We start from the raw sequence: 25,731 nt of genomic DNA on the forward strand, positions 1-25,731 counted from the left end.
GAAAATTATCCCTAAGACAAAGCATTAAATCTTGTGCTGGATTACCTGTAGTTGTGTTAGTTTATCAGTGCTGAAGTTGTGATTTAATGGTTTTGGTTTTGGTTTTGGTTTTTTTTTTAAACCCTCACTTTTTTGTCCTTTTATAGGGTTGGGGAGCAGAGTATCATCGCCAAGATGTTACAAGCACACCCTGCTGGATTGAGATCCACCTGCATGGACCGTTGCAATGGCTGGATAAGGTGCTGACACAGATGGGCTCACCTCACAACCCCATCTCCTCCGTCTCTTAAGAATCATCTCTAGAATTACCTTAGGATGGATGCTATTGCAGGCAGTGGCTTATAGAATTCCCAGTGAACAGAAGCTTCTATATGTAGATGTATGTAGATGTAAATATATCTATACATAGTCTACTCTTTTTTTCCTTCATGCTACATTTTGTGGTTTCTAGTTACTCTGATGCCAGTATGAGTTTAGAAATTCAGGTATAGCATATCTGTTCTCGTGCAAAATAAGCCAAATTCCTGCAAAAGTGTCAAACATTTCCTGTCAGCATCTTCATTCCCCAGCCAAGCCAGTAAACGGTGCAAATTCTCAGCACTTTCGAGTGGTTTTGGAAACCTGGCTGTAGCTGTTCCTAGTAGGTGAAATTCACCCCTCTGCAGGCAACCAAAGTCAGATCTCTATGCCATTTATATCCATTTTACATCCTAACTTCAGGTCTAAAAGAGGACCTTAGGTGGTGCACAGGACTTACACATAGAGATGACTTTTATCTAGTGAACTGAAGGACTAAATTGCAATTCCAGTCTGACTCCCTACTGCAAAGCATGATGGGACAACAAATCTCCAAGGAGCTGAGGCTCCCCCGTTTTCCCTAGGATTTGGCACGAGGAGAAGCCCTCAAGTCATGCTCAGCACTGGAGTCTTATCAGAACATTCTGGACACCTCCAAGTAGTCTGTTACTGTTAACACAGTAGGGTACGGTACTGCTGCACTAAAAAGCAACAAGCTCCTAAGAAAAAAATAATAATTGAAATATATGTCTAAGAGTTAAAAACCTAATTAACTTCCAGTGCTTTTTTGCAAAGTACATACATATTTGCATATGTATCCAGCATGTAAGCTGAATCCTATCCATTATACAGTACTGATGTAGTTTGTTTTAAAGTTAGGACTTGTCTGTAGTTAGACTACTGTGCTGACATCAAGGGTACACCTAAAAGGGGCTTGAACTGTGATTCAGAAAAGGGAAATGAAGTGTGCATTGAAGAAGCAAATAATTACTTTACCATTTGTCTTGGGTTGGTCTCCATACTGGGAGCAGGAAGCCCCATGCTCCCAGGATGCAAAGAGAAGGAGGTGGGACGTGGGAATCAGCCCAGTCCATCCCCTGTGCTGGACCAGTCCTTGGGATGTGACTGCATTGCTCGGGTCTGACAGAGAAGGCTGCCAGTCACTCTGTACCTACCCATGGATGGTTTCTTGTCTTAGATACAGGTTCCATCACTTGCCGTGCTTTTGCCTTGCCTGCAGAGGATGGTGAGGCAGTATAAGCCATGAACAAGGGGAAAGTGAATCGATATGCAGAACCATGTCTGTGTTCCTTCTGTAAGCAGGGAAACCTATTGCCCATACCCTCATCCACGGAGCCAGCCCTGAAAAATGCTGTTCACTTTATAACATTTTCTGAGGAGACAGGTGAAACTCTTAATACATTTCGATGTTCTCCATCATTTTGCTGAAAGAATGAAGTATTATTTTTTTCCAGACATAACAGTTCACTGAAAATAATTTCATTTTAAGGGTCAGAAAGAATGATAACTCCTCCAATCTCATTCCTTCATAGAACACAGTAGAAGTAGCATGAGGAAAAAAAATTGTTTTACAGAATGTTTCTTTTTTTCTCACACAATATCTGGTGCTACACATTCTGCTGCATAATTAGAAGAAGATGCCTGAAATCTTCAGCTATATCACATATACAAAGGAAATAACATTCACTGGAAAGACAGTAAGTAAAATCAGTGTTACTACTTTTGAATGCATCTTCAGCTGGCTGCAGAATTTGCAAGGCACAGAAGGATAAATTACTGTTAAGTTTGAGCAGTAACAGCAAGTTGAACATGAAATTTTTACATGCGAAGAACTTTGTTCTGTCACCATTTAATGTCAGCAGTGTCACTGTGAAATAGGAAAAGCTTTACAGTCTCCTGCAGCAATGAAGTACAATATTACTCAGAAATTCCAAATGTGCCATTTACTGTTTAGCAGACTTGACAGACATGAGTTTGGAAAAATGAATTTTCCTCAGCTTCCTCTGTCATCAGTGACACTGTACCAAGGTACTGGTAACATGTTTTTTAGCATGTTTATTGCACCTCTTCTCCAGTAGCACCTTTGCTCTAGGATGAGCACCTTTTCATGTTGCTCATTTCTTTGCTTTCTTAGCAGCTACAGACAGAAAAAATCACCTCTCCTGTCCTGTCTCTGTCCTTTATCCTAGATTTCTTCTTGCCTTTTAGGCTGAAACCTCCCTCCCTCCTAATATAGAGAGAAGCCTAGGAGTTGCTTTTAGGCATTCCCAGCACTGCCATCTTCCTTGCCGAGAGCAAAAGGAGATATTCTGCTCTTGGGCAGCTCCAGAATCCAGTTACTGCTGATGCTGAAAAATAGGCCAGTGAAGAGAAGCAGGTCCTTCTGGGGCATCATTTGTTTCATCATAAGACAGGTATTTTGAGTAGGTGAAATATCCTGTGCTCTGAGCATGCTTATGTCTTCCCTTTGAGTTAACGGGGAGGTTGGAGTCACTAGCTCAAATATGGCCTGCTACACTGGACCTTCCAAAAGTAGATGAGCTGGACCCTAAGGAAGACGCAGTGGGTTTCCAAGCCTAGTATTGGTGCCTGCTCAGTTAAGAGTCTGTGTTGTTTGAATGGAAATTGGTAAAATCAGAGCAGTTTTTTCTTTCCTATATGTCTACTTTTATAGTAATCCTTATACAAATAAGGATTTGGCTTCCATGCAGTCCATACGTGCATCTCATTTAAGGTAGTCACCTTAATATTGCCTTCCTAGTAAGTAAAGGGAATTTCTGGAACATGATTCTTCTGACCTATTTAAAATATCTGCATTAAAAAGAAATGAATTTCAGCAAATTTAAGTATTTGCTGGATAGTGTATCAAAGCACCTGATTCTAGGTAATTGAAGCCAATAGCCACCTCAGAGTTCTTGGGAAGGCTGGTATCACTGTATCAACTATTTCCTATTTTGGTGGCCTCTGGGGGCTTATCCCACTGTATGAGATGATGTGCAAATATCCAGAAGCCGACAGCTCCTTGGCAAGACGAGAGCTCACAGTACATGGGAGAAGTGGTAACAGTGGATGAAGCAAACATATAAATAGGAAGATAACCCCTGCCCAGATGCAGAGATAAAAAACAATGTTAATAAACCATTTATTTCCCTTTCTTTTTGAACAAAGTTTCTTTTACAGGCTTCTCTAGTATATGTGAATTGAACTTGGTTAAAAATTGAGGGGTTTTTAATTTACAGCAATGTAACTTTGTATCTCTAACGTCTCTCCATTTTGGAAGGAGATACTTTCTGCTGAAAGGTCTTAAACCTATCAACCTGTAGTCAATCTAAGGCCTTTAAATGTACTCACTAATCCTCAAGCTTTGGAGACAGTCTTCCTGAAAGATTTAAAACTACTTACAGGGAGACTACTTAGTTGAAGGCAAACTTTTTAAAATGTATTTTTGAGCCATCAACAGTTCATAACCTCTTGCAAGTTTCTGTGGAGGAGTACCATGCATCAGCAGGCAGCGGTGTGACTTTGATCAGGCAGAGGCATAAAGCACATTCATCATGGTACATCACGGTACATAGACCACTTGTTTCCTATTAAGAAGTAAAGAAAAGATGACTTTAATTGTTGTCAGTTCTTCAGCAGCACCAGTATTAATGTGCCATTTGCATCCAGAGGTGACAGAAATAAACGTGACACGCTGACTGCATGGAACCACTCAGTGGCACTGTTGCTGGGATGGCTCTGTTCCATCCCCTGCCACTGTAACAGCTGACCAGGTACGGTGCAGCAGTGGCTGTAGCACCCACAACTGCAGCACGTCCTTTCCCTCCCCATCAGCGACTACACCACAAGTGTCTTTACTCACCACAATTTCATGTTTTGCCATACTCAGTATGAAGGATGATGTGTCAGCAACATAAAGGGGAAGTGTGGCCCAAAGTAACACCAGCTGGAGTTGAGGAAATTCGTTCCATGTCTCCAGCAGGTACTTGTCAAGACTTTCACCACCCTGAGCAGCCTGCTCTACCTGGTCCTTATCTTGAGCAGGGCACCAGACTTGATGCTCTGCTGAGATCTCTTCCAATCTACGTTATCCTGTGGAGATTCGGTGGTAACTGGTTGCCACAGGAAGGAGCTCTCTGTTAGCAGTGACAGATTCAGGATGAAGCGTGTTTATCTTCAGCTATTTCTGCATGAGTTCAGTGCAGGACAGAGTTACGAGTTATTAGTGTTCCCTCAGCATAAAATCAACACTGCAAACATCTCTCACAGTAAACACCATCTTCACCACACTACTCTTAAAATGAAGAAAATAAGGCATTTGTGACTGTCACTTTATCTAATCTGCCCTTGCTCTTCATGGCTTACCACACCCACCTTTGCCTATCAGCTCTGCAAGTCAGCCTCACCAGTGACTGAGGAGTTGCACAAACAGCTGGATTTATAGAGGCAGCTCAGACAGAGACTGCTTATTGAGTGGATGGAAACAATTTATAAAGAAGCCTGATTGAATTCAGTAACTTTGAAGGAGTCTCAAGTACAAGAGTTTTCTTGGATAAAGACTTCTCTGGTGCAACTATAGCTTTCAGGAATATTCAAGCACCACAACATGGTGCTCAGCACAGGAAAGAAACATTACATCCTATGTATTATTCACCTCTTCCCATGGCTCCCCATAACCTGAGTGAAACCAAAATCAGACAACAACAAAAAAAAAATGTTAGTAAGTCATAGGGCAATTAAATACCATTTTTGCAAAGTTGAGAAGTGCTGCACAAAATGTAGATTTATATCACCATAAGGGCAAGGGGGTAATGGCTTTAAACTGAAAGGGGGTAGGTTTAGTTTGGATCCTAGGAAGAAATTCTTTACTGTGAGAGTGGTGAGACACTGACACAAATTGCCCAGAGAGGTTACAGATGCCCCATCCCTGGAAGTGTTCAAGGCCAGGTTGGATGGACCTTCGAGCAACCTGGTCTAGAGGACCATGGCAGGGGGTTGGGACTTGATCATCTTTAAAGGTCCCTTTCAACTCAAACCACTTGATGATGATAATGATGTCCCAGGTGCTCTCCAAGCCAAAGACAAGCGTTCCTTGCCCTGGAGAAACCTGGACAGAAGACTATTACTTGGACTTCTCAATCCAAGCCCTTCTGAGTGGAAACCCCACTGAAGGGACTGAAATTCTTATAAAGGGTTTACAATTCATGGTAGTTTAAATAGCCAGAAATGCACTGAGATGATAAAGAGACTGAGGAGGAGGGAGTATATGACCAGATAAACTCAATGGTCATTGCTGGACGTATCAAGGCAGTACATGCTTGAGCAGCCATTGTGTTCACTAGAGCTTTCTATATTCACATCTAAACAAATTGTCAATAAATGTTCTAGGAGCAGCTTGGGAGTACCACAATCCTTGCTGTGGTTCTTCCTATACACCCAGCCTGTGTGAGTGTGCCAGATTCCCGATTAAGCCATTCAGTATGTTGGGGCAAATGGTGTCCCACATGATCCAGAGAGTAGGCTCTGGTTGCATTTGGGAACTGCACTGGAAAGATTACCCCTCTGCCTCACAGCGAAACTAATGAGTTCAGCTTTGGAGCAACTGTTAAAGGACATGACAAGCACATCCAGTGTGTGCTCCTCAATGAAAGATGCAGTCTGAACAGAAACTGCATGACTGAAAGATGTGGTCCATATAGAGCATCTACCTGGGAATTGTGATAAACCAACTCACTTCATGTATAGGTGGAAAATTGCAGTGTCCAATGCAAAATGGAGTCAGCATGAGCCTTCATGGGGACTCCTGACTATGGAACCACATTTTTAACAGTACTTAAGAATGGACAAGTGTGCTTCCTCGAAATCAACTAAAAAGTCACGTCACCATCAAAAAAAAGCTTGACAGAGCTGGTCTCATCTTGCAGTGGGGAGAGAGATTATATGAGACTTTAGATCTGTGAATCAAAAACCTCTCAACCTAGAAGCTTCATTGCAGCTACTGAAACAGGGCTTCTTCCTCAAGGCAGCTCCACAAGGACCTTTCTGCAAGATACAGGAAGCCCAAGTGGGCATTTAGTCTTTGTTCAGCTGAGAGAAACTGCTTTGTGTCCCTAGTGCAGACAGACACTTCGGCATGTTGGGCATCGGCACACAACACAGCCTTTGGTTTGTACCCATCATCTATTCACAGAAAGCTCCAGAATGGCCAGGAGCAGCCAGAGTCCTGTTACCTAATCACCCTTGGGTTTTCCAGACAGCTTGCCCAGGAGTGCCTTACATTACATGGCCATATTGGTGCCCCATTCCCTCCCAGGGAAGTGCAGCACATGAGAGTCCTACTGAGAGGACACCTCCATTTGCACCTCGGTCATGCTTGCAAATGGTGCCTGTAGAGGTAACAACTCTAGTTTGCAGGCCATGTCTCTTACAGAAGGTAGACATAACCACTATGTCCTCCAGGGTCAGCTACTCTTCCATTATAGTCAATGTGAACATTTGCAGCTAATTGTGAACAGATTTTAGATCATCAGTCATAGTGTTTTTATTATCCATGAATGCTGCTATTTTATATTCTGTGTTAGTATTCAAATAATATTGCATATGAATAGCATAGGATGAAATAGACCAACCAGTTAATAATTTTAATTACAGACCTCATCAGCAAAGAAAAGCTAAAAAACTTGGTAAAGTCCAACCCCTCGCACTTTTACAGTAGTGAGTGAGCACAGCATATTTCAAAGTCATTTATTTAATGCTAAAGTGTGTGTTGTCTTATTAGTTCACAGTTATGTCCATGGGAAGTTTTGCAAACAAGAGAGCAAGGGAACAAACATAATGATAAGCAGGGATAATAACATTCAGAAAAATTTTCTTCACTTACTCAAATAACTGGGAGTTTTTAATTATTTATAATCTTTCTAAAGTACAGGCTAAATGTACCACAGCATACTTTCTGCAAATAAGTCAGTGTTAGCAATTTAAACCCTCACTTCAGCATCACCTCTGTGATATAAATGGGCCTGAGAAGTGAGACAAGAAAGTGAAGAAACAGACCTTTTTGTATGGAACAATGAAGTGGTTAAAGTTGCAAAATTCTATGCCATCAAGGGGCTAAAATGGTGGATTTGAGCAAGGTGTGTGGAGGAAGGGTATGTTAAGTACAAGCTATCAATCTGGTGCAGAAAAGCACTGTGAGTCATACATAGATTTAATAGAGTCACTTCTGTCTATGAACAATTCTGCCCTCTTTTTCCTCAGAAGCAAAGCAAAACATCTGCACCATCCACAAGTATTATTCATGGTTCATGATATTCTATAAATCAGCACAGATCACTGTATAAAGAACAATACTTGGATTCTTGCCTCTTGAGAATGAAAAATCTCATAGTTTCAGGAGCCTTAGAGATCAGGGCAGCTCCAAGTCCTTCAATCAGCCCCAGAATACTCTGTTCTATGCTGTGTCATATAAGGAAAGATGTAATGACTGCTAACCCAGTGGACATTTTCACAAGCATTCCTCCTGCTGCATTTGATTTGAGGCATTCTGAAGTCAACACATTTAGTCTGATGTTTGAACAAAACACTTTTTTAACACACTCCATTTTCTTTGGCTGAAATTATTCTATAGTAAAAGGGATTATTCACATCTTGTGTTTTACTGTTAATAAAGATATTTCTGATTTAAGAGCTCTTTTCCATTGTTGTCTCCCATTCTTCTCTTTGAAAGAGATTGGCCATGGAAAGCTATAGATCCCATTTGGACAAAAGCAACTTTGTGAACTTGAGCATTTAGAAAGTCTTTATTCATACAAGTCAGCCTTAGGTAAGAGAATCAGTGATTGCACTAAGTGAGTAATGGGATGATAGACATGGGAGGATGTATTGAAAAGTAATATGGCATAAAAGCTGCATGTATAGTATATGAATCCCTCACTGTACTGTGGTAGATTTGGTGATTCAAGAGGATGGTCCAGCTTACTTTTGAAGGAGGCAGCTCTGATCTGACAGGCAGTCAATGAGTAGTGATGCTGCCCTATGACAGAGGCCCTCACTCTGGACCAGACTGACCTGACTGGAAAGACAGCCTGGCAGCTCTGCACTTCTGGAACTGCTCGAGGAAACACAGGCATGTAGAAAGAATGCACTGTTACAAAGTGTCATGTTTTAATTTTCCTAAAATTCAGATTTTGTTCTGCAATAACAGAAGTAGGGGAGTAGGTGACATAATGGGTCTTGGAGCCACACAGACGCTGCTTGGTTCAAACACAGCTTGGGAATCCCATGTGATACTCTGCCCAAACAGGACAGCCCTGCTGCCAGCACATCTGCTGATATCTGCACCAGCCTGCCATGGACTGGTATCACAGACCAGCAAACGCACCGTATAGGTGAGCTGCACTATACTGAACATCTCTGCACAGCTTAAAGTTGCATTAGTTTTGAACCAACTTGTTCAGCATTGTCTTAACAAACACTCTGTGTGCCACTTTTCTGCTGTGAGGGTTTGTGTTTTCACCTAAATGAGCTGTTCACACCTTTCATAAGCTGACCATTTAAAACAAAATCAAATACTTTACAATTTCAGCCAATTAGGTTTTCACATACATTGTGATACACTGAAAAGTAACCTAATTTTACGTAAAGCTAAAATAACTTTCTATAAGAAGAGCCTTGAAACACAAAATGCCATGTAGTGAGAGCTGGGTGTTTTAGAATAGGATAAAAACCCCATACAAATTTAACAAAACAAAAGAGAGCAGCCTTTGTTTTTTAACGAAAACCAAAGATTTTACTCAAACACCTATTGGTCCAGATATACAAAGTTTCTCAGGGTCTTTTCTGAAGAACAACTTCCACAGTGCTAAATACAACACATCCCTACAGAGCAAGTTTTATACATACACAAAACACCTTCAAAAAATCTGTAAGACTAACAAATACTCCTGAAAAGATACTATTTTGTGAATCGAGCTGCTGCAATATCAAAGTAGTACTTTATAATAAGCACCTACTTAATTTGGATAACCTCTGTTCAGAACTGTGGTTTAATACAAAACTTTATTTTAAAAACAAAATGTGGGATTTTACACATACATAATATAGTGTTTGGATTCTTAATCAATTGCAAGTTCATCTGATTTGGATGAAAACCTATGAAGTCTAGAACTGCAGCTGATAAAGCATCAGTTGTCTTAATACAATTTTAACTCTACTATATATGAATTTGCTATTATGAGTTAAAAGCTTTAAGATTTAATTTAGTAACTTAAAAATTAGTGATTTCCAATCTGTAATTAAGTTGTATTTCACTTGTAAGAAGCTGATCATTATAACTAACTCCACAAAACAAGGTCAGTTTCATATGTTCCACCTAATTCTTTAAAGCTTTTTGACATTTATCTATTTTGGAACTTTAAAACACAAATTCTTTTACATGCTATGCACAATGAAGCACTGAAACCTATTCAACTTGCAGATAATTAAGAGATAGCAGGAGGATCACCTATTTGTACTTTTCTGAGCCACCGGATCGACTTCTTGATGGCATGTTATCTTTGCCTTAGTGCAAGATTCTACTGGATGTGAGTTTCTCATATCCCTGAGCAATTGCTGTTACGTCATGCCACTGGACAGGCTCAACTTTGGAACTTTATTTCACAACTTCCATAGAAAGTAACTGAATTCCTTCAATGATTGTCATCAAAGACTGACTTGTTTAACTGTAAAACATCATTATCATCATGGCTATGCTTCATGAATGAAGACTTTGGGAAGGGCTCTACCCATGTGGGTGTGTCCTTCAAGCCTGCGCAGTGGATGTTTTAGGTGAGGCACAGCGTGCACAGAACTGGCCCCACCCTTTACTCCTGAGGTTCATCTGCCATGGCCAAGCGAGCTTGGACGGTGACAGTGAAGTCCTCAGGACTAGAACCTACAGCACTGTCCTAGTTCAGCAGGAGGGACCAGCTAACCCTGTGTGGGGGTGATCAAAACTGTGTATTCTACCCCCTCTATTCATTCCCCAAGGTCAATGGGCCATTAGCAGCAGCTGCCCAGGGAGCCATTATCACCTTCACACCCAGCCTGAGGGGGGTGGAGCTGCCAATGGGCCATCAACAGTTCAATACCCCCTGGCTCCCAGAGTTAATCACCCATTGTGTGAGTCCCCGCCCAGGGGGAGGGACTAGGTGCTCCCTGAGGGTACATAAGTGGTGGCTAAGAAGACCTCGGGAACTTCTTGTCGGATCCAGAGCAGCAGCAGGACCTTGACAGGAGGAGATCCCCGCTCTCGCCCAGACCACAGCCCTCGCCTGCACCAACAGGTTTTTCTTTTCCTTTTGCTCTGGACTTGGGGGAACCACAGGGGTCTTAGCACAAGGGCAAACAAACCCCCTTGGGTTTGTACCCCAGGACACTGGGTTATACTGCTGGGGTGAGTTGAAAGCAATTTCCCTTGTGTGTCAGTGTTGTTATTGTAATATTATTATTATTAAATTTTAGGTCTGACTTATAATCTCTCTCGTGGTGAGTTCATTTCCCCTGCTGGTTCACCTTTAAACCAGCACAAGCACCCAGTATTCCTAGGGCTCCCATCCAAGTACTAACCAGGCCCGACCCTGCTTAGCTTACGAGATCCGATGGGATCAGGTGTCAGGGTGGCATGGCTGTAGTTCCCCCTGTAAATCATAGAATCATAGAATTAACCAGGTTGGAAAAGATCTCTGAGGTCATCAAGTCCAACCTTTGATCCAGCTATCGTGCTTACTAGACCATGGCATTAAGTGCCACATCCAGACTCACCTTAAAAACCTCTAGGGACAATGAATCAACTATCTCCCTTGGCAGCCAATTCCAATTCCTGATTACGCTCTCCATAAAAAATTTCTAATATCCAACCTAAACTTCCCCTGGCATAGCTTAAGACTATGCCCCCTTGTCCTACTGCTGGTCACCTGGAAGAAAAGATCAACCCCTGTCTGGCTACAAGCTCCTTTCAGGTAGTTGTACAAAGCAATAAGGTCTCCCCTGAGCCTTCTCTTCTCCAGGCTGAACAACCCCAGCTCCCTCACCCTCTGCTCATAGGACTTGTTCTCGAGTCCCCTTCACCAGCCTCACTGCCCTTCTCTGGACCTGCTCCAGCACCTCAGTATCCTTCCTGAATTGAAGGTCCCGGAACTTGACACAATGCTCAAGGTGCAGCCTCACCGGCGCTTAGTACAGAGAAAGAATCACTTTCCTGGTCCTGCTGGCCACACTATTCCTGATACAGGCTGGGATCCCATTTGCCTTCTTGGCCACCTGGGCACACTGTTGGCTCATGTACAGTTTCTATCAATCAGAATATATCGATATCTTATCAATCAGTCTTTCTCTGCTTAGCTGCTCTCCAGCCACTCTGTGCCCAGCCTGTAGCACTGCATTGTGTTGTTGTGGCCAAAGTGCAGGACCTGGCACTTGGCCTTATTGAACTTCATCCCATTGGAATAAGCCCATCTCTCCAGGTCCCTCTGAAGAGCCTTCCTGCCTTCCAGCAAATCAACACTCCCTCTTAACTTGGTGTCATCTGCAAATTTGCTTATGATGGACTCAATCCTCTCATCTAAATCATCAATAAAGATGTTAAACAAAACTGGGTCCAACACTGACCCCTGGGGAACACCACTAATGCCCAGCCGCCAGCTTGATGCAGCTCCACTCACCAGCACTCTCTGGGCCCGGCCATCCAGCCAGTTCCTAACCCAGCAGAGAATGTCCCTGTAGAAGCCATGGGCTACCAGTTTTTCCAGCAGTATGCTGTGGGAGACACAGCATACTGAGACCTCAGGCTTTGCTGAGGTCCAGATAGACACATCCACAGCCTTACCCTCATCCACCAGCTGGGTCACCTGATCATAAAAGGAGATCAGGTTGGTCAGACAGGACCTGCCCCTCCTAAACCCAGTGCTGGCTGGGTCTGATCCCTTGTCCATCCTGTAGGTGCCATGAGATCGCATTCAGGATGATCTGCTTCTCGTCAGGCACTCAGGTCAGGCTGACAGGTCTGTAGTTTTCCAGGTCCTTCTTGCAGCCCTTTTTGTGGATTGGCATGACTTTTGCCAACTTCCAGTCAGCTGGGACCTCCCCAGTGGGCCAGGACTGTTGGTAAACGCAAATTTAGCAGAAGCCACTTGGCTGATTAACACTAGAGGATCTGCTAACTGCCCTGGGCCCACCCAAAACCAAAACCCTACATGTTGTGGGAGAAGACAAGATCCCCTTACTACACATAGGGCAGTGAGTGTGGATTTCTCCTCCCACAGGAAAAGGCAAACCCATTTGTGGGACTGTCTTTACTAAAGGTAGATTGGTTTGCAAGCTGCAATTCAGAGATGCAGACTGAACGGAACCAAAAAGACACAAAAGGCCATGAACTGCCAACCCTGTGCAAACAAAGGGTGCACAGTGGGGTGGCTAGCCAGGTGAATGGACACAGAGCCACAGCACAAGCCAAAGAATGTGGAGGAAGAGCAGGACTTGCCAGCGCCTTAGATTGCTAGGGTACAAAAGCCCAGGGGCTCCTTTGTGTGAGGTCCCTCCTCAGAGGCACAAGCTTGGGCCGTTTCTGTGTTATTGCACGGAATGAGACATCTGAGACTGCTACAGGAAACCTGGGGTCAAACTTGTAAGGAAACCTGCTCTGACTGTGTATGAGTGGGGTTCATAGGGAGTCAAGCAGAGCAGAGACCTGTCAGCTCACTAGAGCCACCCACAGTGAAGAGGCTTCGGTACCAGCAGTTAAAGCTTCTAGCATTGGGAGTGTGACTGCCAAAGAGCATGATGCATGGTCAGTCTGGGAGGTTTCCTTAACACAACTCAGTCCATTTTACAATTCTATTATTTGCTCACAAGTTTGCAGACACCCAAGCAGCTCAAAACCTTGAAAGTGCAAACAAGAAATAAATCCATAACAAAAGCAACTTTCATTTTCCTTTAAACACTGAAAATTTTGTATTTACAAAATAGACACGATTCCTCCTTCAGCACCAGACTCATCTGTGGGTCACTGATCTGTTCTCATTACCCAGGTGCTCCTTGAAACTGTTGCTGCCTTTGCTCCAAAGCTTGTTGACTTAACAGTTGCTGTTGTTTTTGTAGAAACTGCACTACTTCTGGGCTTCTCAGTAGAGACTGAAAGAAAGAGGAAATGAACTTTAGAAAACTCACATATGTTAAGTACCTACCATAGTGAAAATATTTATATTATTTTTCCATTAAATCAATTTGCACATTACTACCCCTTGCTGCTGTTTAACCCTGGCAGAAAACTAAGCAACAGCCTTTTGCTCACGCCCTCCCTCGCTCCCTCCCTACCTGAAATGAAGCACTGCTCAGCAGTAACTGAAACAACACTGGGTTATCAAAACTGTTTTCATCACAAACCCAAAGCACAGCCCCGTACAAGCTACTGTGAAGAAAATGTACTGTCTCCCAGCCACAACCGATACACCCATTCAAATGAGAGTTCAATCAAATGCTGCAAAATTACAACACATGCTCATGAGACATCTAGGAACTGTTTTGGGATAAAAGCAGGTAATCAGAAGCAGCATTTAACACACAACTTGAAAGCAGATTCAGAGTCTAAAGAATACACAGTATTGCAAAAATCCCTAAATATAGCAAACAGGAGTAATCCACTGACATACTGAAAACAAACACCTTTCAATCGTGCTTCAGTTCTGAGCCAATTCCTACATTTCCCACAGCAGATAGCTCCAAAATAGTGTAACAAACAAAAAAATACTAATTCTGCAGCAAAACTAATGCTCCTGTCAAGTGCTCAAGCACGGAGAGACTATGCCCTCAGCCACACATTTTAGTTTTAGGTAGTCCTGTGAGGAGCAGGCAGTTGGACTCAATGATCCTTATGGGTCCCTTACAACCCAAGATACTTTATGATGCTCTCTGCGTGTTCAGAATTTCCCAGCATTTGAAAACAGCAGTCCAGGCACAAGGAATGAAAGTTGTAACGAAGAAGCCGAAAAAACTGTAAGTACTGAATTATTTCCCTTCATCAGGCTTAATTCTTTAAAGGAGCAACAGGAGTCTTTAAAAACTTAAGACACTTGCCATTTATGCAGTCTACAAATATGAGTCATACTGTTTACAATTTATCAACACATATATGCACAGCTCTGTGATAATCATACATCTACAACTTCTAAAACACACTACAGTAGTTAAAGCTTACATCAGTCTATACATTGTTCTACCTAAAGCTTTGGTTTAACAAGCTAAAACCACCTCAGTTATACAAACACTGTCTACCCTAAATAACCATGTCTGTTCATTATCACCAAAATACACAACTTCAGTTAATTTAGTAGTGATCATTAAATTCAGTTATCTTGGTATTGTTTGCAGAGAGGCTGAGGCACACACCTGCTCTGTAGCACATTTCTAATTTAAAAATAGGCACATTTACTGTACAGTCTTGAACTGATCATCTTCTTCCACAAGTTAAATAAAGGCAGTGTAACAATGTTTGAGTTCAAAACCTCTATGAAAACAAAACTTACCAGCCTCTTTTTATTCAATACTTGTTCTAAAAGAGTAGGTCTTGCTGGGCGATCTCCTATGGATCCTGTTCTCTGCTTTGTAACAGAAACTGAACCTTCAACAGTATCCTGCACATGGAAGAAAATAAGAAAGAGAAAGTGAGACCATAAACTTTGATTTAGTGATACACAGAAAATTCCAAGAGTAAAGAACATTTGCCTCCTTAATCTACACAGGAAAGTAACAGCACAGGAATGGAAATGTTTCTGAGATCTGGACACTTCTTTCCACATCTCTTCACTGTTTCACTGAACATCGTGAAGCAATGCAGCTGTGTTAGTCTTCCACAATGCAAAAGTAACCAGGTTACTAAGGCTAGTCATAACCTTGAATTTAGCAACTAGTTGATCACCATAACTTCTCATAACACTAACTGGCAAATTAGGCTGACAGCAGTTAAGATTCAAAAACAAGGAGATCATTCAAACCAAGCAGCAGACCTGAAAAAACTCCTAGAATGTAACAGATGCTCAGAGCTTACACGGTTCAACAAAAAATTCAAAGTACTACATGGAACAAGTAACACTTTAGACCTACACAATACATCAGAAAACCTGCACCTACTATCTCAGCAAGTTCTTTGAACTGTGAGAGAAGATGAGAGAATATTTCTTAGCAGCATTGTGTACACTTCCCGTGTTTCCCTTCTCTGCACCTGCTTCACAGCAGTTTTTACAGCTAGACAAAAAAATATTATTTAGTCTGACACTCAGTATGATTACTATTATATGAAGAAAAAAAAAAGAAGGAAAATTCTTTTGATGGTTAAGTTTGCAATTAAATCAGTTGCCAGTCACACAACTCCAGAGACAGCTGTGCTGACACAGAAGGGTTGCTTTTAGCAGCAGTGCTAGGTAGGACTTTTTTATTTCTAGAAATCACTATTTTGTATTTGTCCCTTCACACACAAACCAGTCAGCACCTTCGAGTAAAACCATTTCCCTCCTTCTATCTCATCTAAATACAAGGTCTTAAATGCTAACTCTGTAACAAGAGACCACCAGAAAGTGTGGGATCCTGGCTGCATCAAGAACCAGAGGGAAAAAAAACCTGTTTAAAACGTTGAACTTTACCATCAGCTCTCCCATGGACAATATTTCGCCATAAAAACAATACACATAAGCTTATGAAAATTAAGTATGAACTAGTAGTTTAAAAATGTAACTGCATTTAATATAAAAAATAACAACTGAAAAGCACCTTGAAAAAACCAACACAACTAGGTTTTATATACAATATAATCTGTTATCCAATAGCCTTTAGAATCACAGAATCGATTGGGTTGGAAAAGATCTCCGAGATCATCAAGCCCAAACCCTTGGTCCAACTCCAGTCCATTTACCAGATCATGGCACTCAGTGCCACGTCCAATCTCAGTTTAAAAACCTCCAGGGATGGTGAAGCCACCATCTTTCTGAGCAGCCCATTCCAATGCCTGATTACTCTCGTTGTAAAGAATTTTTTTCTGATATCCAACTTAAATTTCCCCCGGCAGAGCTTGAGCCCGTGCCCCCTTGTCCTATTGCTGAGTGCCTGGGAGAAGAGACCAACCCCCACCTGGCTGGAACTTCCCTTCAGGTAGTTATAGACAGTGATGAGGTCTATGTGACCTTGTGACTTTAAAACCCCACATTTCAGCACGAACTGAGCAAGAAGCCTGACAAGAAGCCCCCCTTAGATCTATACTTTCATTTTTCCTCCTGTGAAAAAACCCACACGCTGCACAGTGAAGCATCTTATAGCAAGAATTCTTTCCCTGGAATATTGTGCTATAGCCGCAATCCCTACAACTTGTGTCACAGAGCTAAAAAGAAGCGGGGTTTGCTCTGGCAAAGCGGGGGAAGACCGAGCTGGATGTCTTCCCTTTCCCCTGGCCAGAGAGGTCCCATTCCGCCTGGCATAGCCCGATTTTCCAGGGCCGCCCCAGCTCCGGGGGCCCCGCGGGTGTCCCGGCCGGGGCCGCGCCCGCCTCACCTCGGCCCGCGGCCCGCCGCCCGCCGCTGCCGCCGCCCCGCCGCTCCCCAGGGCCTGGTCGCTCTTCTTGCGCTTGTACTTGTCCTTGTAGATCTTGTTGCGGTGCCGCTTGCACATCCAGGGCTTGCGCTGCTTTACCACCTGCGTGGTGGTCTCACTGCAGCCCTGGTATGTACAGCTCTTGCACTCGCCGCCCGCCGCCGCCTCGCCGCTCGCAGCCGCCGCCGCCGCCTCCGCCTCGTCCTCCTCCAGCTCCTCCGGGCTGGCCGTGCTCTCGCCGCCCGCCGCCTCGGCCTCGGCCTCCTCCGCCCTCGCCTCGGCCTCGCCGGGGCCCCCCGGCCCGTACAACACCATGAAGCCGCCGCTAGAGGAGGGCGGCGGCGCTTCGGCGCTGGGCACCGCGGGCAGCACCGCCCCGGCCGCCACCGCCTCCTCGCCGCCGCACGGCTGCATCAAGCCAGCCAGGAACTGCGGTGGCGGCGGCGCCGGGGAGGAGGACGAGGAAGAGGAAGGAGCGGAGGAGGCGGCAGCGGGGCGGCCCCGCCGCGCCCACAGCGCGCATGAGCCCGGTGGGGCCCCGCAATGGAGGCCGGAGGGGCCGGACCCGGGGAAACAGCGGCCTGAGCCAGCCTGGAGGCCTCGGGGCGGTGTGGCGGCCCCGCTGTGGGCTGGGCAGGGCCACATCTCGCCTACCAAGGGAAGGGAGCACTCGGGGTTTGTAAATCATAGAATTATAAAATCGATTGTGTTGGAAAAGACCTCCGAGGTCATCAAGTCCAACTCTTGGTCCAACTCCAGTCCATTCACTAGATCATGGCACTCAGTGCCACGTCCAATCTCAGTTTAAAAACCTCCAGGGATGGTGAAGCCACCACCTCTCTGGGCAGGCCATTCCAATGCCTGATTACTCTCTCTGGAAAGAATTTTTTTCTGATATCCAACTTAAATTTCCCCTGGCAGAGCTTGAGCCCGTGCCCCCTTGTCCTATTGCTGAGTGCCTGGGAGAAGAGACCAACCCCCACCTGGCTAGAACTTCCCTTCAGGTAGTTCTAGACAGTGATGAGGTCACCTCTGAGCTTCCTCTTCTCCAGGCTAAACAACCCCAGCTCCCTCAGCCTCTCCCCATAGGACTTGTGCTCCAGTCCCTTCACCAGCCTTGTTACTCTTCTCTGGACCCACTCCAGCACCTCAATATCCTTCCTGAACTGAACGGCCCAGAAATGTGCATGATCGAAAGGAGCTGCAGAAGGCAGAGGGTCCACGAACAACCAGGCAGTTTTGTTCGTAAATTGCACACTTGGCATGGAAATGGGTGTATGAGTCCCTGACCTAGTGTATAAGCACAAGGCACTGTGTTTTGGGCAAAGGGGAAGGGTGAAAGGGATGAGAGAAAGGAAGAGGTTAATTAAAGGTGAGAGAGGGAGAGAGAGAAACAAAGGAAGAGAAAAAGATGTCCAAGGTCCTGGGTGTGCTCCCTGGGCTTGGGGGCTTCCTTTCTATGGATAAGTTTCCCCACCCTGCAGATAGATTCCTTGCTTTCTATGTAGATAAGTTACTGTGCACAGTCCATTCTTTCAGGCCTTTCTGGAAATGGGTTTGGGCACTGTGGGCATGTTGTGTGGTCTTGGTCCCTCCTCCCCCCTACAGTCCATGACAACTTCTTGGCCTCATTCTGGCACCTGCGCAGTACTGTGTTGTGCTTATCTCCAGGAACCAGAACAAGGATATTTATCACAGGATAGTGCTGCCCTATCTCTGCATACTTCCCTGCTCCAGTCACATCTTGGTTTTTTTCACAGTGTGTTGGTAGCAACAGTCCTTGTATGTTAGTACCATCAATCTTTGGCTGGTCCTCACAGCCATCCGGCTCTGTGTTCTTGAGACATAAACATTAGCCCCTTAACTTCTGGGATTCTACACCCTGTCAGGCTGCTCAGCCTCCTGTCCTGCTGTGGTCCTGTGGTGGCTGTCCAGACCCAAACTTTCCTGACACTGGTCTTCACAAGTGCTGTCTCTTGGCTGTACTTGTGTCCTTGCTTTTCAGCCACAATCACTTGAAAGTGGGGATATAGTGATGCAGTTTGGCTTCTCCCACTTAACCTTTTTGTTTCTGCTTCTAGCTTGCTGTTGCCCATGTAGCTTTCAATGTGCTGCTCCTCACCCTTTCTTCCTTTGGGTATCAATTCTCTACTTCAGTTTCTTCTGCATGGCTGTTTGAATGCTTTTTCCCTGTTACACAATTCGTCTAAGCAGCTAAGCTCATCTTCACCAATTTCTGCCATTACAAGTACATTATTGCTATGTAAATTTCTTTATTCTGCACTTTAAATGCACCTTGAAAGAATTTATTCTTAAAATTCTAAGTACTCCTGACATTAATTAAAATAAAAATTCAAAGTAATAACAAATCAAAAGTGATAGCATTTTTCTTCAGCCATACTCCCTGCACATATCCATATGATAACTAATTAAAAGAAATAGGATGATGATAACCTTTACATTTGGGGAAGAAGAGTTGCTTGTGCCCTTCACCACCACTTCTCTGAGGCCAACTGAGACAGCTTTGGCACAGGCCAGTCAGAACAGTAGACTGCAGCAGTTGAAGGCTACATGAGAAAATTATTCGTGCAGTTAGGGTTTCCAAACAAATACTCTACTGAAAACTCCCTTTCTTTTAGAGTAAGTTGGATTCTACCTTAGACACCCTGGTGACACATGGGGATTTCACAAGAGTGTACCTGGAAGCACACTTTAGCTCCATACTTCTCATTTTCTTCACCTGAAGAGCAAAGAGCAACAAAAAGCTGCAGAAAACTAGCAGTACCTTACAAAGATATTAAGGGGTTTAATTAGTTAGCAAATCAATTTTATATTTAATGAGACTATTACTGTATTGCAATGTGATGTTTTATCCAATCCTTTTTACCCCAGAACCTTTTCATCTGCTTGCTTGAGGGCATAGAAACATAGGAATTAAATTAGTGACAGCTAGGCCCTTCTTAAAAATCTGCCATTGATACTTTCATATACAGAAATATGTATTCATATATGTCTAGTTTTCTGAGAAAAGAGAAATCTGTGATGGAAAAGAAATAAAGTAGTCCTTTCCTTGGGCTACACTTCTTTCAATTCGGCTGTTGGAGAAGGGAGGTCATATTTGAAAAATTTTGTCACCAGTCTGTACATCATTGCCATCCAGCCAGGAGCAGCTGCATCATGTTTTGCCTTCCAAGGTGCAATGAAAAGGAGATGCCAAATACAATTATTGAAATATAAGAAGTTCATTTCTCTGTAGGCTGACAACTTGTTGTTTAAATGGATTCTGTAATTTTCTGCTGTCTCGTTTGTGTTTGTGAAGTAGTTCGTTTTAATGTTCTAGATTTTTGTGCTAGTTCTTATTATCCAGTTCTTAGTTATCTCAGGAAACAACATGTATTAAAAAAAACCAGGTACAGGTTAAGATTCAGGAAGGTAATCATCATTGGAGAGGCTGATTTGTCCTACTTACAGACCAAAATAGTACTAATGATTATAGCAGAAGTAATATTTTCAAATTGTGAAAGTTATTTTAGCACTATTCAATGAGTTATGATTTGAATTTTGTTCACTCAATATCTATCTATCTATCTATCTATCTATCTATCTATCTATCTATCTATCTATCTATCTATCCATCCATCCATCCATCTATCTATCTATCTATCTATCTATCTATCTATCTATCTATCTATCTATCTATCTATCTATCTATCTATCCGTCTGTCTGTCTATTCCATCCATCCATCCATCCATCCATCCATCCATCCATCCATCCATCCATCCATCCATCCATCCATCCCTCCCTTACACAAAAGTGCATTTGCCTCATGTGCTGTAAAAGCACAGGCCATACTTAGAACTTCTATGAGATACAGGACTATGAAATTCATATGTCCAGTATTGTGATATCCCGACAAAGGAAACATAACCTAAATGCAAATTATCTCGTAACCTTATTGCTATTCATTATTTGTTTTAAATGAACAGGTTGAATCAAGGAGAACATTTGGGTTTTTAAAACAGAAGTGATACTCAAAAGATACACGGGAATGAAGACTGCTGCAGGGAGCTGAGAACTAATAGTTTTTAAAACATCTGTGTAGAAACACATTGTTTGATGAGGGAATCAAAATGAGAGAATATATAGTCAAGAGATATTTTTCTGCTTTGTTATACCTTATACTGCGTATCAAACTCCCCATTTATTCTTCCTGCATACTCTTGGAGTTCAAATCAAATTGCACCAGTGATACAGTCACAGAAAGATTCAAAAGCTCAAGCAGTCTCAAGACAGATCTCCCCTCAACGGAAGGCAAAGCTCAGTGATCAATCTTCTCACTGATACAAATGCCTAGGTGACAGTGAGTGCTGAAGTCTTACAACCAATGGAAAGTGAAGGACTTTAAGCTGCTGTGGTCAGTCTGTTAAAGCTTTGTTTTCACAGAATCACAGAATCACAGACTGTTCTGAGTTGGAAGGGACGCACAAGGATCATCGAGTCCAGCTCTTAAGTCAATGGCCCACATAGGGGATTGAATCCATGACCTTGGCATTATTACAACCAATTTTTAACCAACTGAGTTTTTCAGGTAAGTGTACAAAAGTTTGATGCCAATGTCATCAAATCTTGCAAACATCCCCTTTTACACCATTCAAGTATATGAAATGAATATGTTCAGACAAATTTATTTTTGCAAATCATGAACTTTGATTTCCTGCATGGATATGTATTCTGGTTTTAGTATATGTGTGATGTAAAATGGCCATCAGAAATAAGTTTTGAAAGAAAACCAGGGCCTCTGTCATTTTGCATGGTTATCTTTGTCCCATGAAAACAGGTAAGTTAAATAGCTCTGCTGAAAGGAAGTCTCTCCTTTCATGTATTTACATTTAATTAGACATAAATTATGCACCTTATAAAAAAATTAACATGCACAATATAATAAAACCGATCAGAAATTAACAAAAGTGTGCAGGACAGGAGTTAGAATATGCCCTGAACCTCACACTGGATATTGATTAGTTGCTGTGCTCTCAACACCTTTAATTAGTGGAACACTTCTAAATCTCAAAACAATGTTTCTTTGATGTCCTTTTCAATTGCTGAAGTAAAACTTACCTGGAGCCCATTTTGTTAGTCTAGGTGATTTCTGACCACAAAGAATGTATGGATGATTATTGTTTTTAGCATCTGAGCAAGATCAGTGTCCTTCTGTTCTCCTCTCATGCACATCCAGCATCCTTGGATGTGTCCTGAAATGTCTCCTAGTCTATGTGAGTCAAGATATATATCTTTATGCTATGGAACAGCTATCACCTTGGCAGAGGTCAGTATTGCTAATTCTAGTTATTACTGTTTCAAAGATTGATATGCTCTCAGTCTAAATAATAGAATCAGGCCTACGTTAAAATAATGTAACTCTCCTTATAGCCAAGAAACCATGAATAACAGAGAAGAAAATTGCTTACCATAGAAAAAGTAGGTATAGTCACTCTGCTTAATGAGGTGGTAAATGTCAATAATGGGATAAATTGACAAAAATTAAAAAAAGAAGTAGTGATCTTGGTTTTAGACTATGAAACATTCTTCTTCAGTAGAAGTAGAGAGAGCCTTGCTTTTTAAGAAAGTTAAAACTAGATGGAAGCAAAGCTCTAGATAAGGGAAGTAACTCTGTTGGCAGGGAAATATGTCGGAGTAGCTTCTCTGTCCATTGCCAACAGCTGTGGCTGCCAAATACAAGCAACTTATAACGGTATGTGAATGTCAGCATCTTTTCCTTCCTGTCTTATAGCAGTTGCTAAAGCTGATCGTTTTGGCCTTTGTGCTGACATACATAAAATCAGAACGGTTTGGGTTGGAAGGGGCCTTAAAGATCATCCAGTTTCAACTCCCCTGCTATGGACAAGGACATCTTCCACTAGACCAGGTTGTTCAAAACACCATTCAGTCTTGGCCTTTAACACTTCCAGGGATGGGGCATCCACAACTCTGAGCAACCTGTGCCAGTGCCTCACCACCGGTATCTTGGGAACCCCAGAGCTGGATGCCGCACTCCAGATGGGGCCTCGTAAGCATGGGGCAGAGGGGCAGAATCACCTCCCTTGCCCTGCTGGCCACACTACTTTTGGTGAAGCCCAGGATACCATTCACTTTCTGGGCTTCGAGAGTACATTACTGGCTCATGTTGAGCTTCTCATCATCAACTCCCTTTCATGATCTAAGGGAGTCACAGCCTGCCCAAGTTACTCACAGGCTGTGTTCTGAGTAGTCTTTTATCACTTTAATCAAGCAGTGAAATATTTCCTGTATAGTTCTCATAAATATATTTTACATGTCTTTTCAAGCAAAAGTTGCAAGATTTACTTGTGGTATAGTTATCTGGACAGCAAAATTTATATTTTCTGTTTCTGGCTTAATGCCACACATTTCTCATATATAAGTATTATCAAAGGTGTCTAGTTTTTCTGAAAAATGTGTTTCACACTTGATAGTCCCCTTCATGGAAGAGGGTGGCTCTGGCCCATTAACAGGAATTTCTTTCTGGAACAGAACTTATTTTTGCAGACTTTTCTAGCACTTTGTTGAAGCTGTGAAATAGCAACTTTGTCAGTTCTTCTGCATATTCTCAGAGGTTTTTCTGTTTTGTTTTTCAGTATGAAGTTGAAAGGTTTGTTTCGATTTATTCTGTTTAAGGCATCATTCTTTAACGAGTAAGAGAATCACAACCCCTTTGTCTTCTTTGTACTGCAGCAATGGAGAGAGCATCCAGAAAGCGAAGGACAGAGGCATAGAATGTTTCTGACATAAGTCAAAATGCCCTGGTTTATGAAATTGCATGTTAAAAATTGTAAATGAATAAGATATGTAGGCTCCTTATACATATGCTTTGCTGGGCCACTCTTCTTCTCCTTTACAGAAAGTCAGGGGAAAAGGAGTCACATTCATGGCTTTTTAACTCTTGTTATATTCTACTTAGTAACTTATTCCAGGTCTCTTTGAAATGCTCAGCAAATACATGTACAATAGGAGTTCATATATTGTGAGGATAAGAAAAGGTTTTTGAGTTGAGAAAAGGCCTTTGGAGCTGCAAGTGTCAGAGGCCTAATGGTACCTTTTGGTACGGGGATATGAACACTGAGAATCCAACTAGTCCTGTGAGAAAAACCAGCAAGCTAGCAAAACGAAAATGAGATAAGAAGGTTTTGTGAGCAGCTATCCATAAGAAAAGAATGTTGAAGAGAGAAGTTTCTCACAGCAGAGAGAACATCTGTGCAGAAAGTAACATCCAATTAGAAGCTGTAATAAGGTTTATAAACACTGTGATACAACCTATAGAACTTGGCTATGGGTGGGATTTGACAACATATATTGTGTAATTTGGAGTTAGAGTGTATCTTTTACTCTCTTTTTCTTTCTTGCTTGCCTTTTTTCTTCATGGAGTGATTTAATAAAATATTTTGTGTGTGACACCTGCAAACTGTGTCCTCTTTCTTTTTGGCCATCACAATTTGAAGCCATGCTACCACAATATATAGTTATTATGATCAGATTCAGCCTATCAGAGATCGAAAGGGATTCACTTTTGCAGGTGAGAGGGGAAGGAATTATCACTGTGCAGGACTGAAGCATGGCTTGATCCTCAGAAAATAACAAATCCATGCCTAAGAAGCTATTTATTCTCTCCTTTCTCAGACTGGCTGTCCAAGACTTGAGTATTTATGTACAGGAATAACATTTTCTATACAAGTATGCTGGTTTTGTATCATGTACTGTCTTGGTTTGAGGGGAAAAAAACAAAATGTTTACCCACAAGCGGGGGGAGGGGGCCTTCACAATAATCACACCACTCTTTATCAAATTTAAGAAAAAGGAATTTTAATACGAGAAGGATAACTGTCCCTAACTGCTATAAAGATATATATCTATATATGTAGGTATAGGTATAACTGTAAACAGACCAGAGCAAACCACTTCCCCAACACCACAGAGGAAAAACAAGCAAAACAAAAACAAAACCCAGCAGGTGTTCCTCCGGGAGGAAAGTTATACTTAGGCAGTGTCAGGGTCACAGCCCGGCTGGCTGCGGAGTGAGTTTCCAGTCCCTCTCCAGCGAGGCAGATGAGTGGTGAGCTCTCAGATGAACTCTGTCTCTTCCCCCTGTGTTCCTTGTCCAAGAAGCAGAAACACGAGCAGCCAGAAGCAGTCCCGGGGCAGGCAGCGGCAGCAAGACAGCCAGACGCAGTCCCGGGGCAGGCAGCCAGAGCGAGCGGCCAGAAGCAGTCCTGGGGGAGGCAGCAGCAGTGAGCCGGCTTCTCAACCCCGCATACACCCCCAACTCCCAGCCGTGTGTAGTCCCCAAGAACAAAAGAGACAAACCTGCCCCCACCCAAGTGATCAGCAATTAACTACTTTTTTTGTGAACTACTGACATGGGCAGTTAGTGGCACGGGAGAGAATTTACATAATAATTCCAAACTACAACATGTACATACAGCTATTCTGCCTTTCACCTTGGCAACTAAGAAGATATCTAATTTGGATCTGTATGCTGGCCCTGAAGCATCCATGATAAACAGCCTGTTGGAAGGTCCTTGGCGACCCACCCATTTTCAAAGCCATTCTATTAAAGCTACTTTTTTAAACAGTTTCATTTCCGAGGAGTCAGGACCCAGACTTCCAACTGCATCAAGTGGGTTCCAAATACAGGACCCTGAACCAGCTTTCACGGAGCTCAAAAGGGAGACATTAATTGATTGTTAGCACACTGCTTAGTCATTAGCTTGTAGCTTTTAATTTCAATT

General features: G+C 42.8%; 2 protein-coding genes across 5 annotated transcripts in view; one reads left to right on the forward strand and one right to left on the reverse strand.

Annotated features, from left to right (window-relative positions):
* SMAD9 (SMAD family member 9) overlaps positions 1-8,008 on the forward strand; it is a 44,683-nt gene extending 36,675 nt beyond the window's left edge. For all 4 annotated transcript variants that reach the window (XM_071552576.1, XM_071552604.1, XM_071552585.1 and 1 more), the window contains exon 7: positions 147-8,008. In XM_071552576.1, coding sequence (XP_071408677.1) covers positions 147-290 — 144 coding nt within the window. In that variant the 3' untranslated portion in view covers positions 291-8,008. The remainder of the gene's footprint in view (positions 1-146) is intronic.
* A 1,348-nt stretch (positions 8,009-9,356) lies between these two features.
* Positions 9,357-17,574, reverse strand: RFXAP (regulatory factor X associated protein). Its single transcript, XM_071568425.1, has 3 exons — positions 16,891-17,574; positions 14,877-14,984; positions 9,357-13,485 (listed from the first exon to the last, which is right to left on the reverse strand). Exons 1-3 carry the CDS (start codon positions 17,572-17,574, stop codon positions 13,375-13,377), a joined length of 903 nt encoding a protein of 300 aa, XP_071424526.1. The 3' UTR covers positions 9,357-13,374.
* Positions 17,575-25,731: the final 8,157 nt, after the last annotated feature.

Source organism: Pithys albifrons, chromosome 1 (assembly GCF_047495875.1).
Source record: "Pithys albifrons albifrons isolate INPA30051 chromosome 1, PitAlb_v1, whole genome shotgun sequence".
Taxonomy (NCBI): Eukaryota; Metazoa; Chordata; class Aves; order Passeriformes; family Thamnophilidae; genus Pithys; species Pithys albifrons.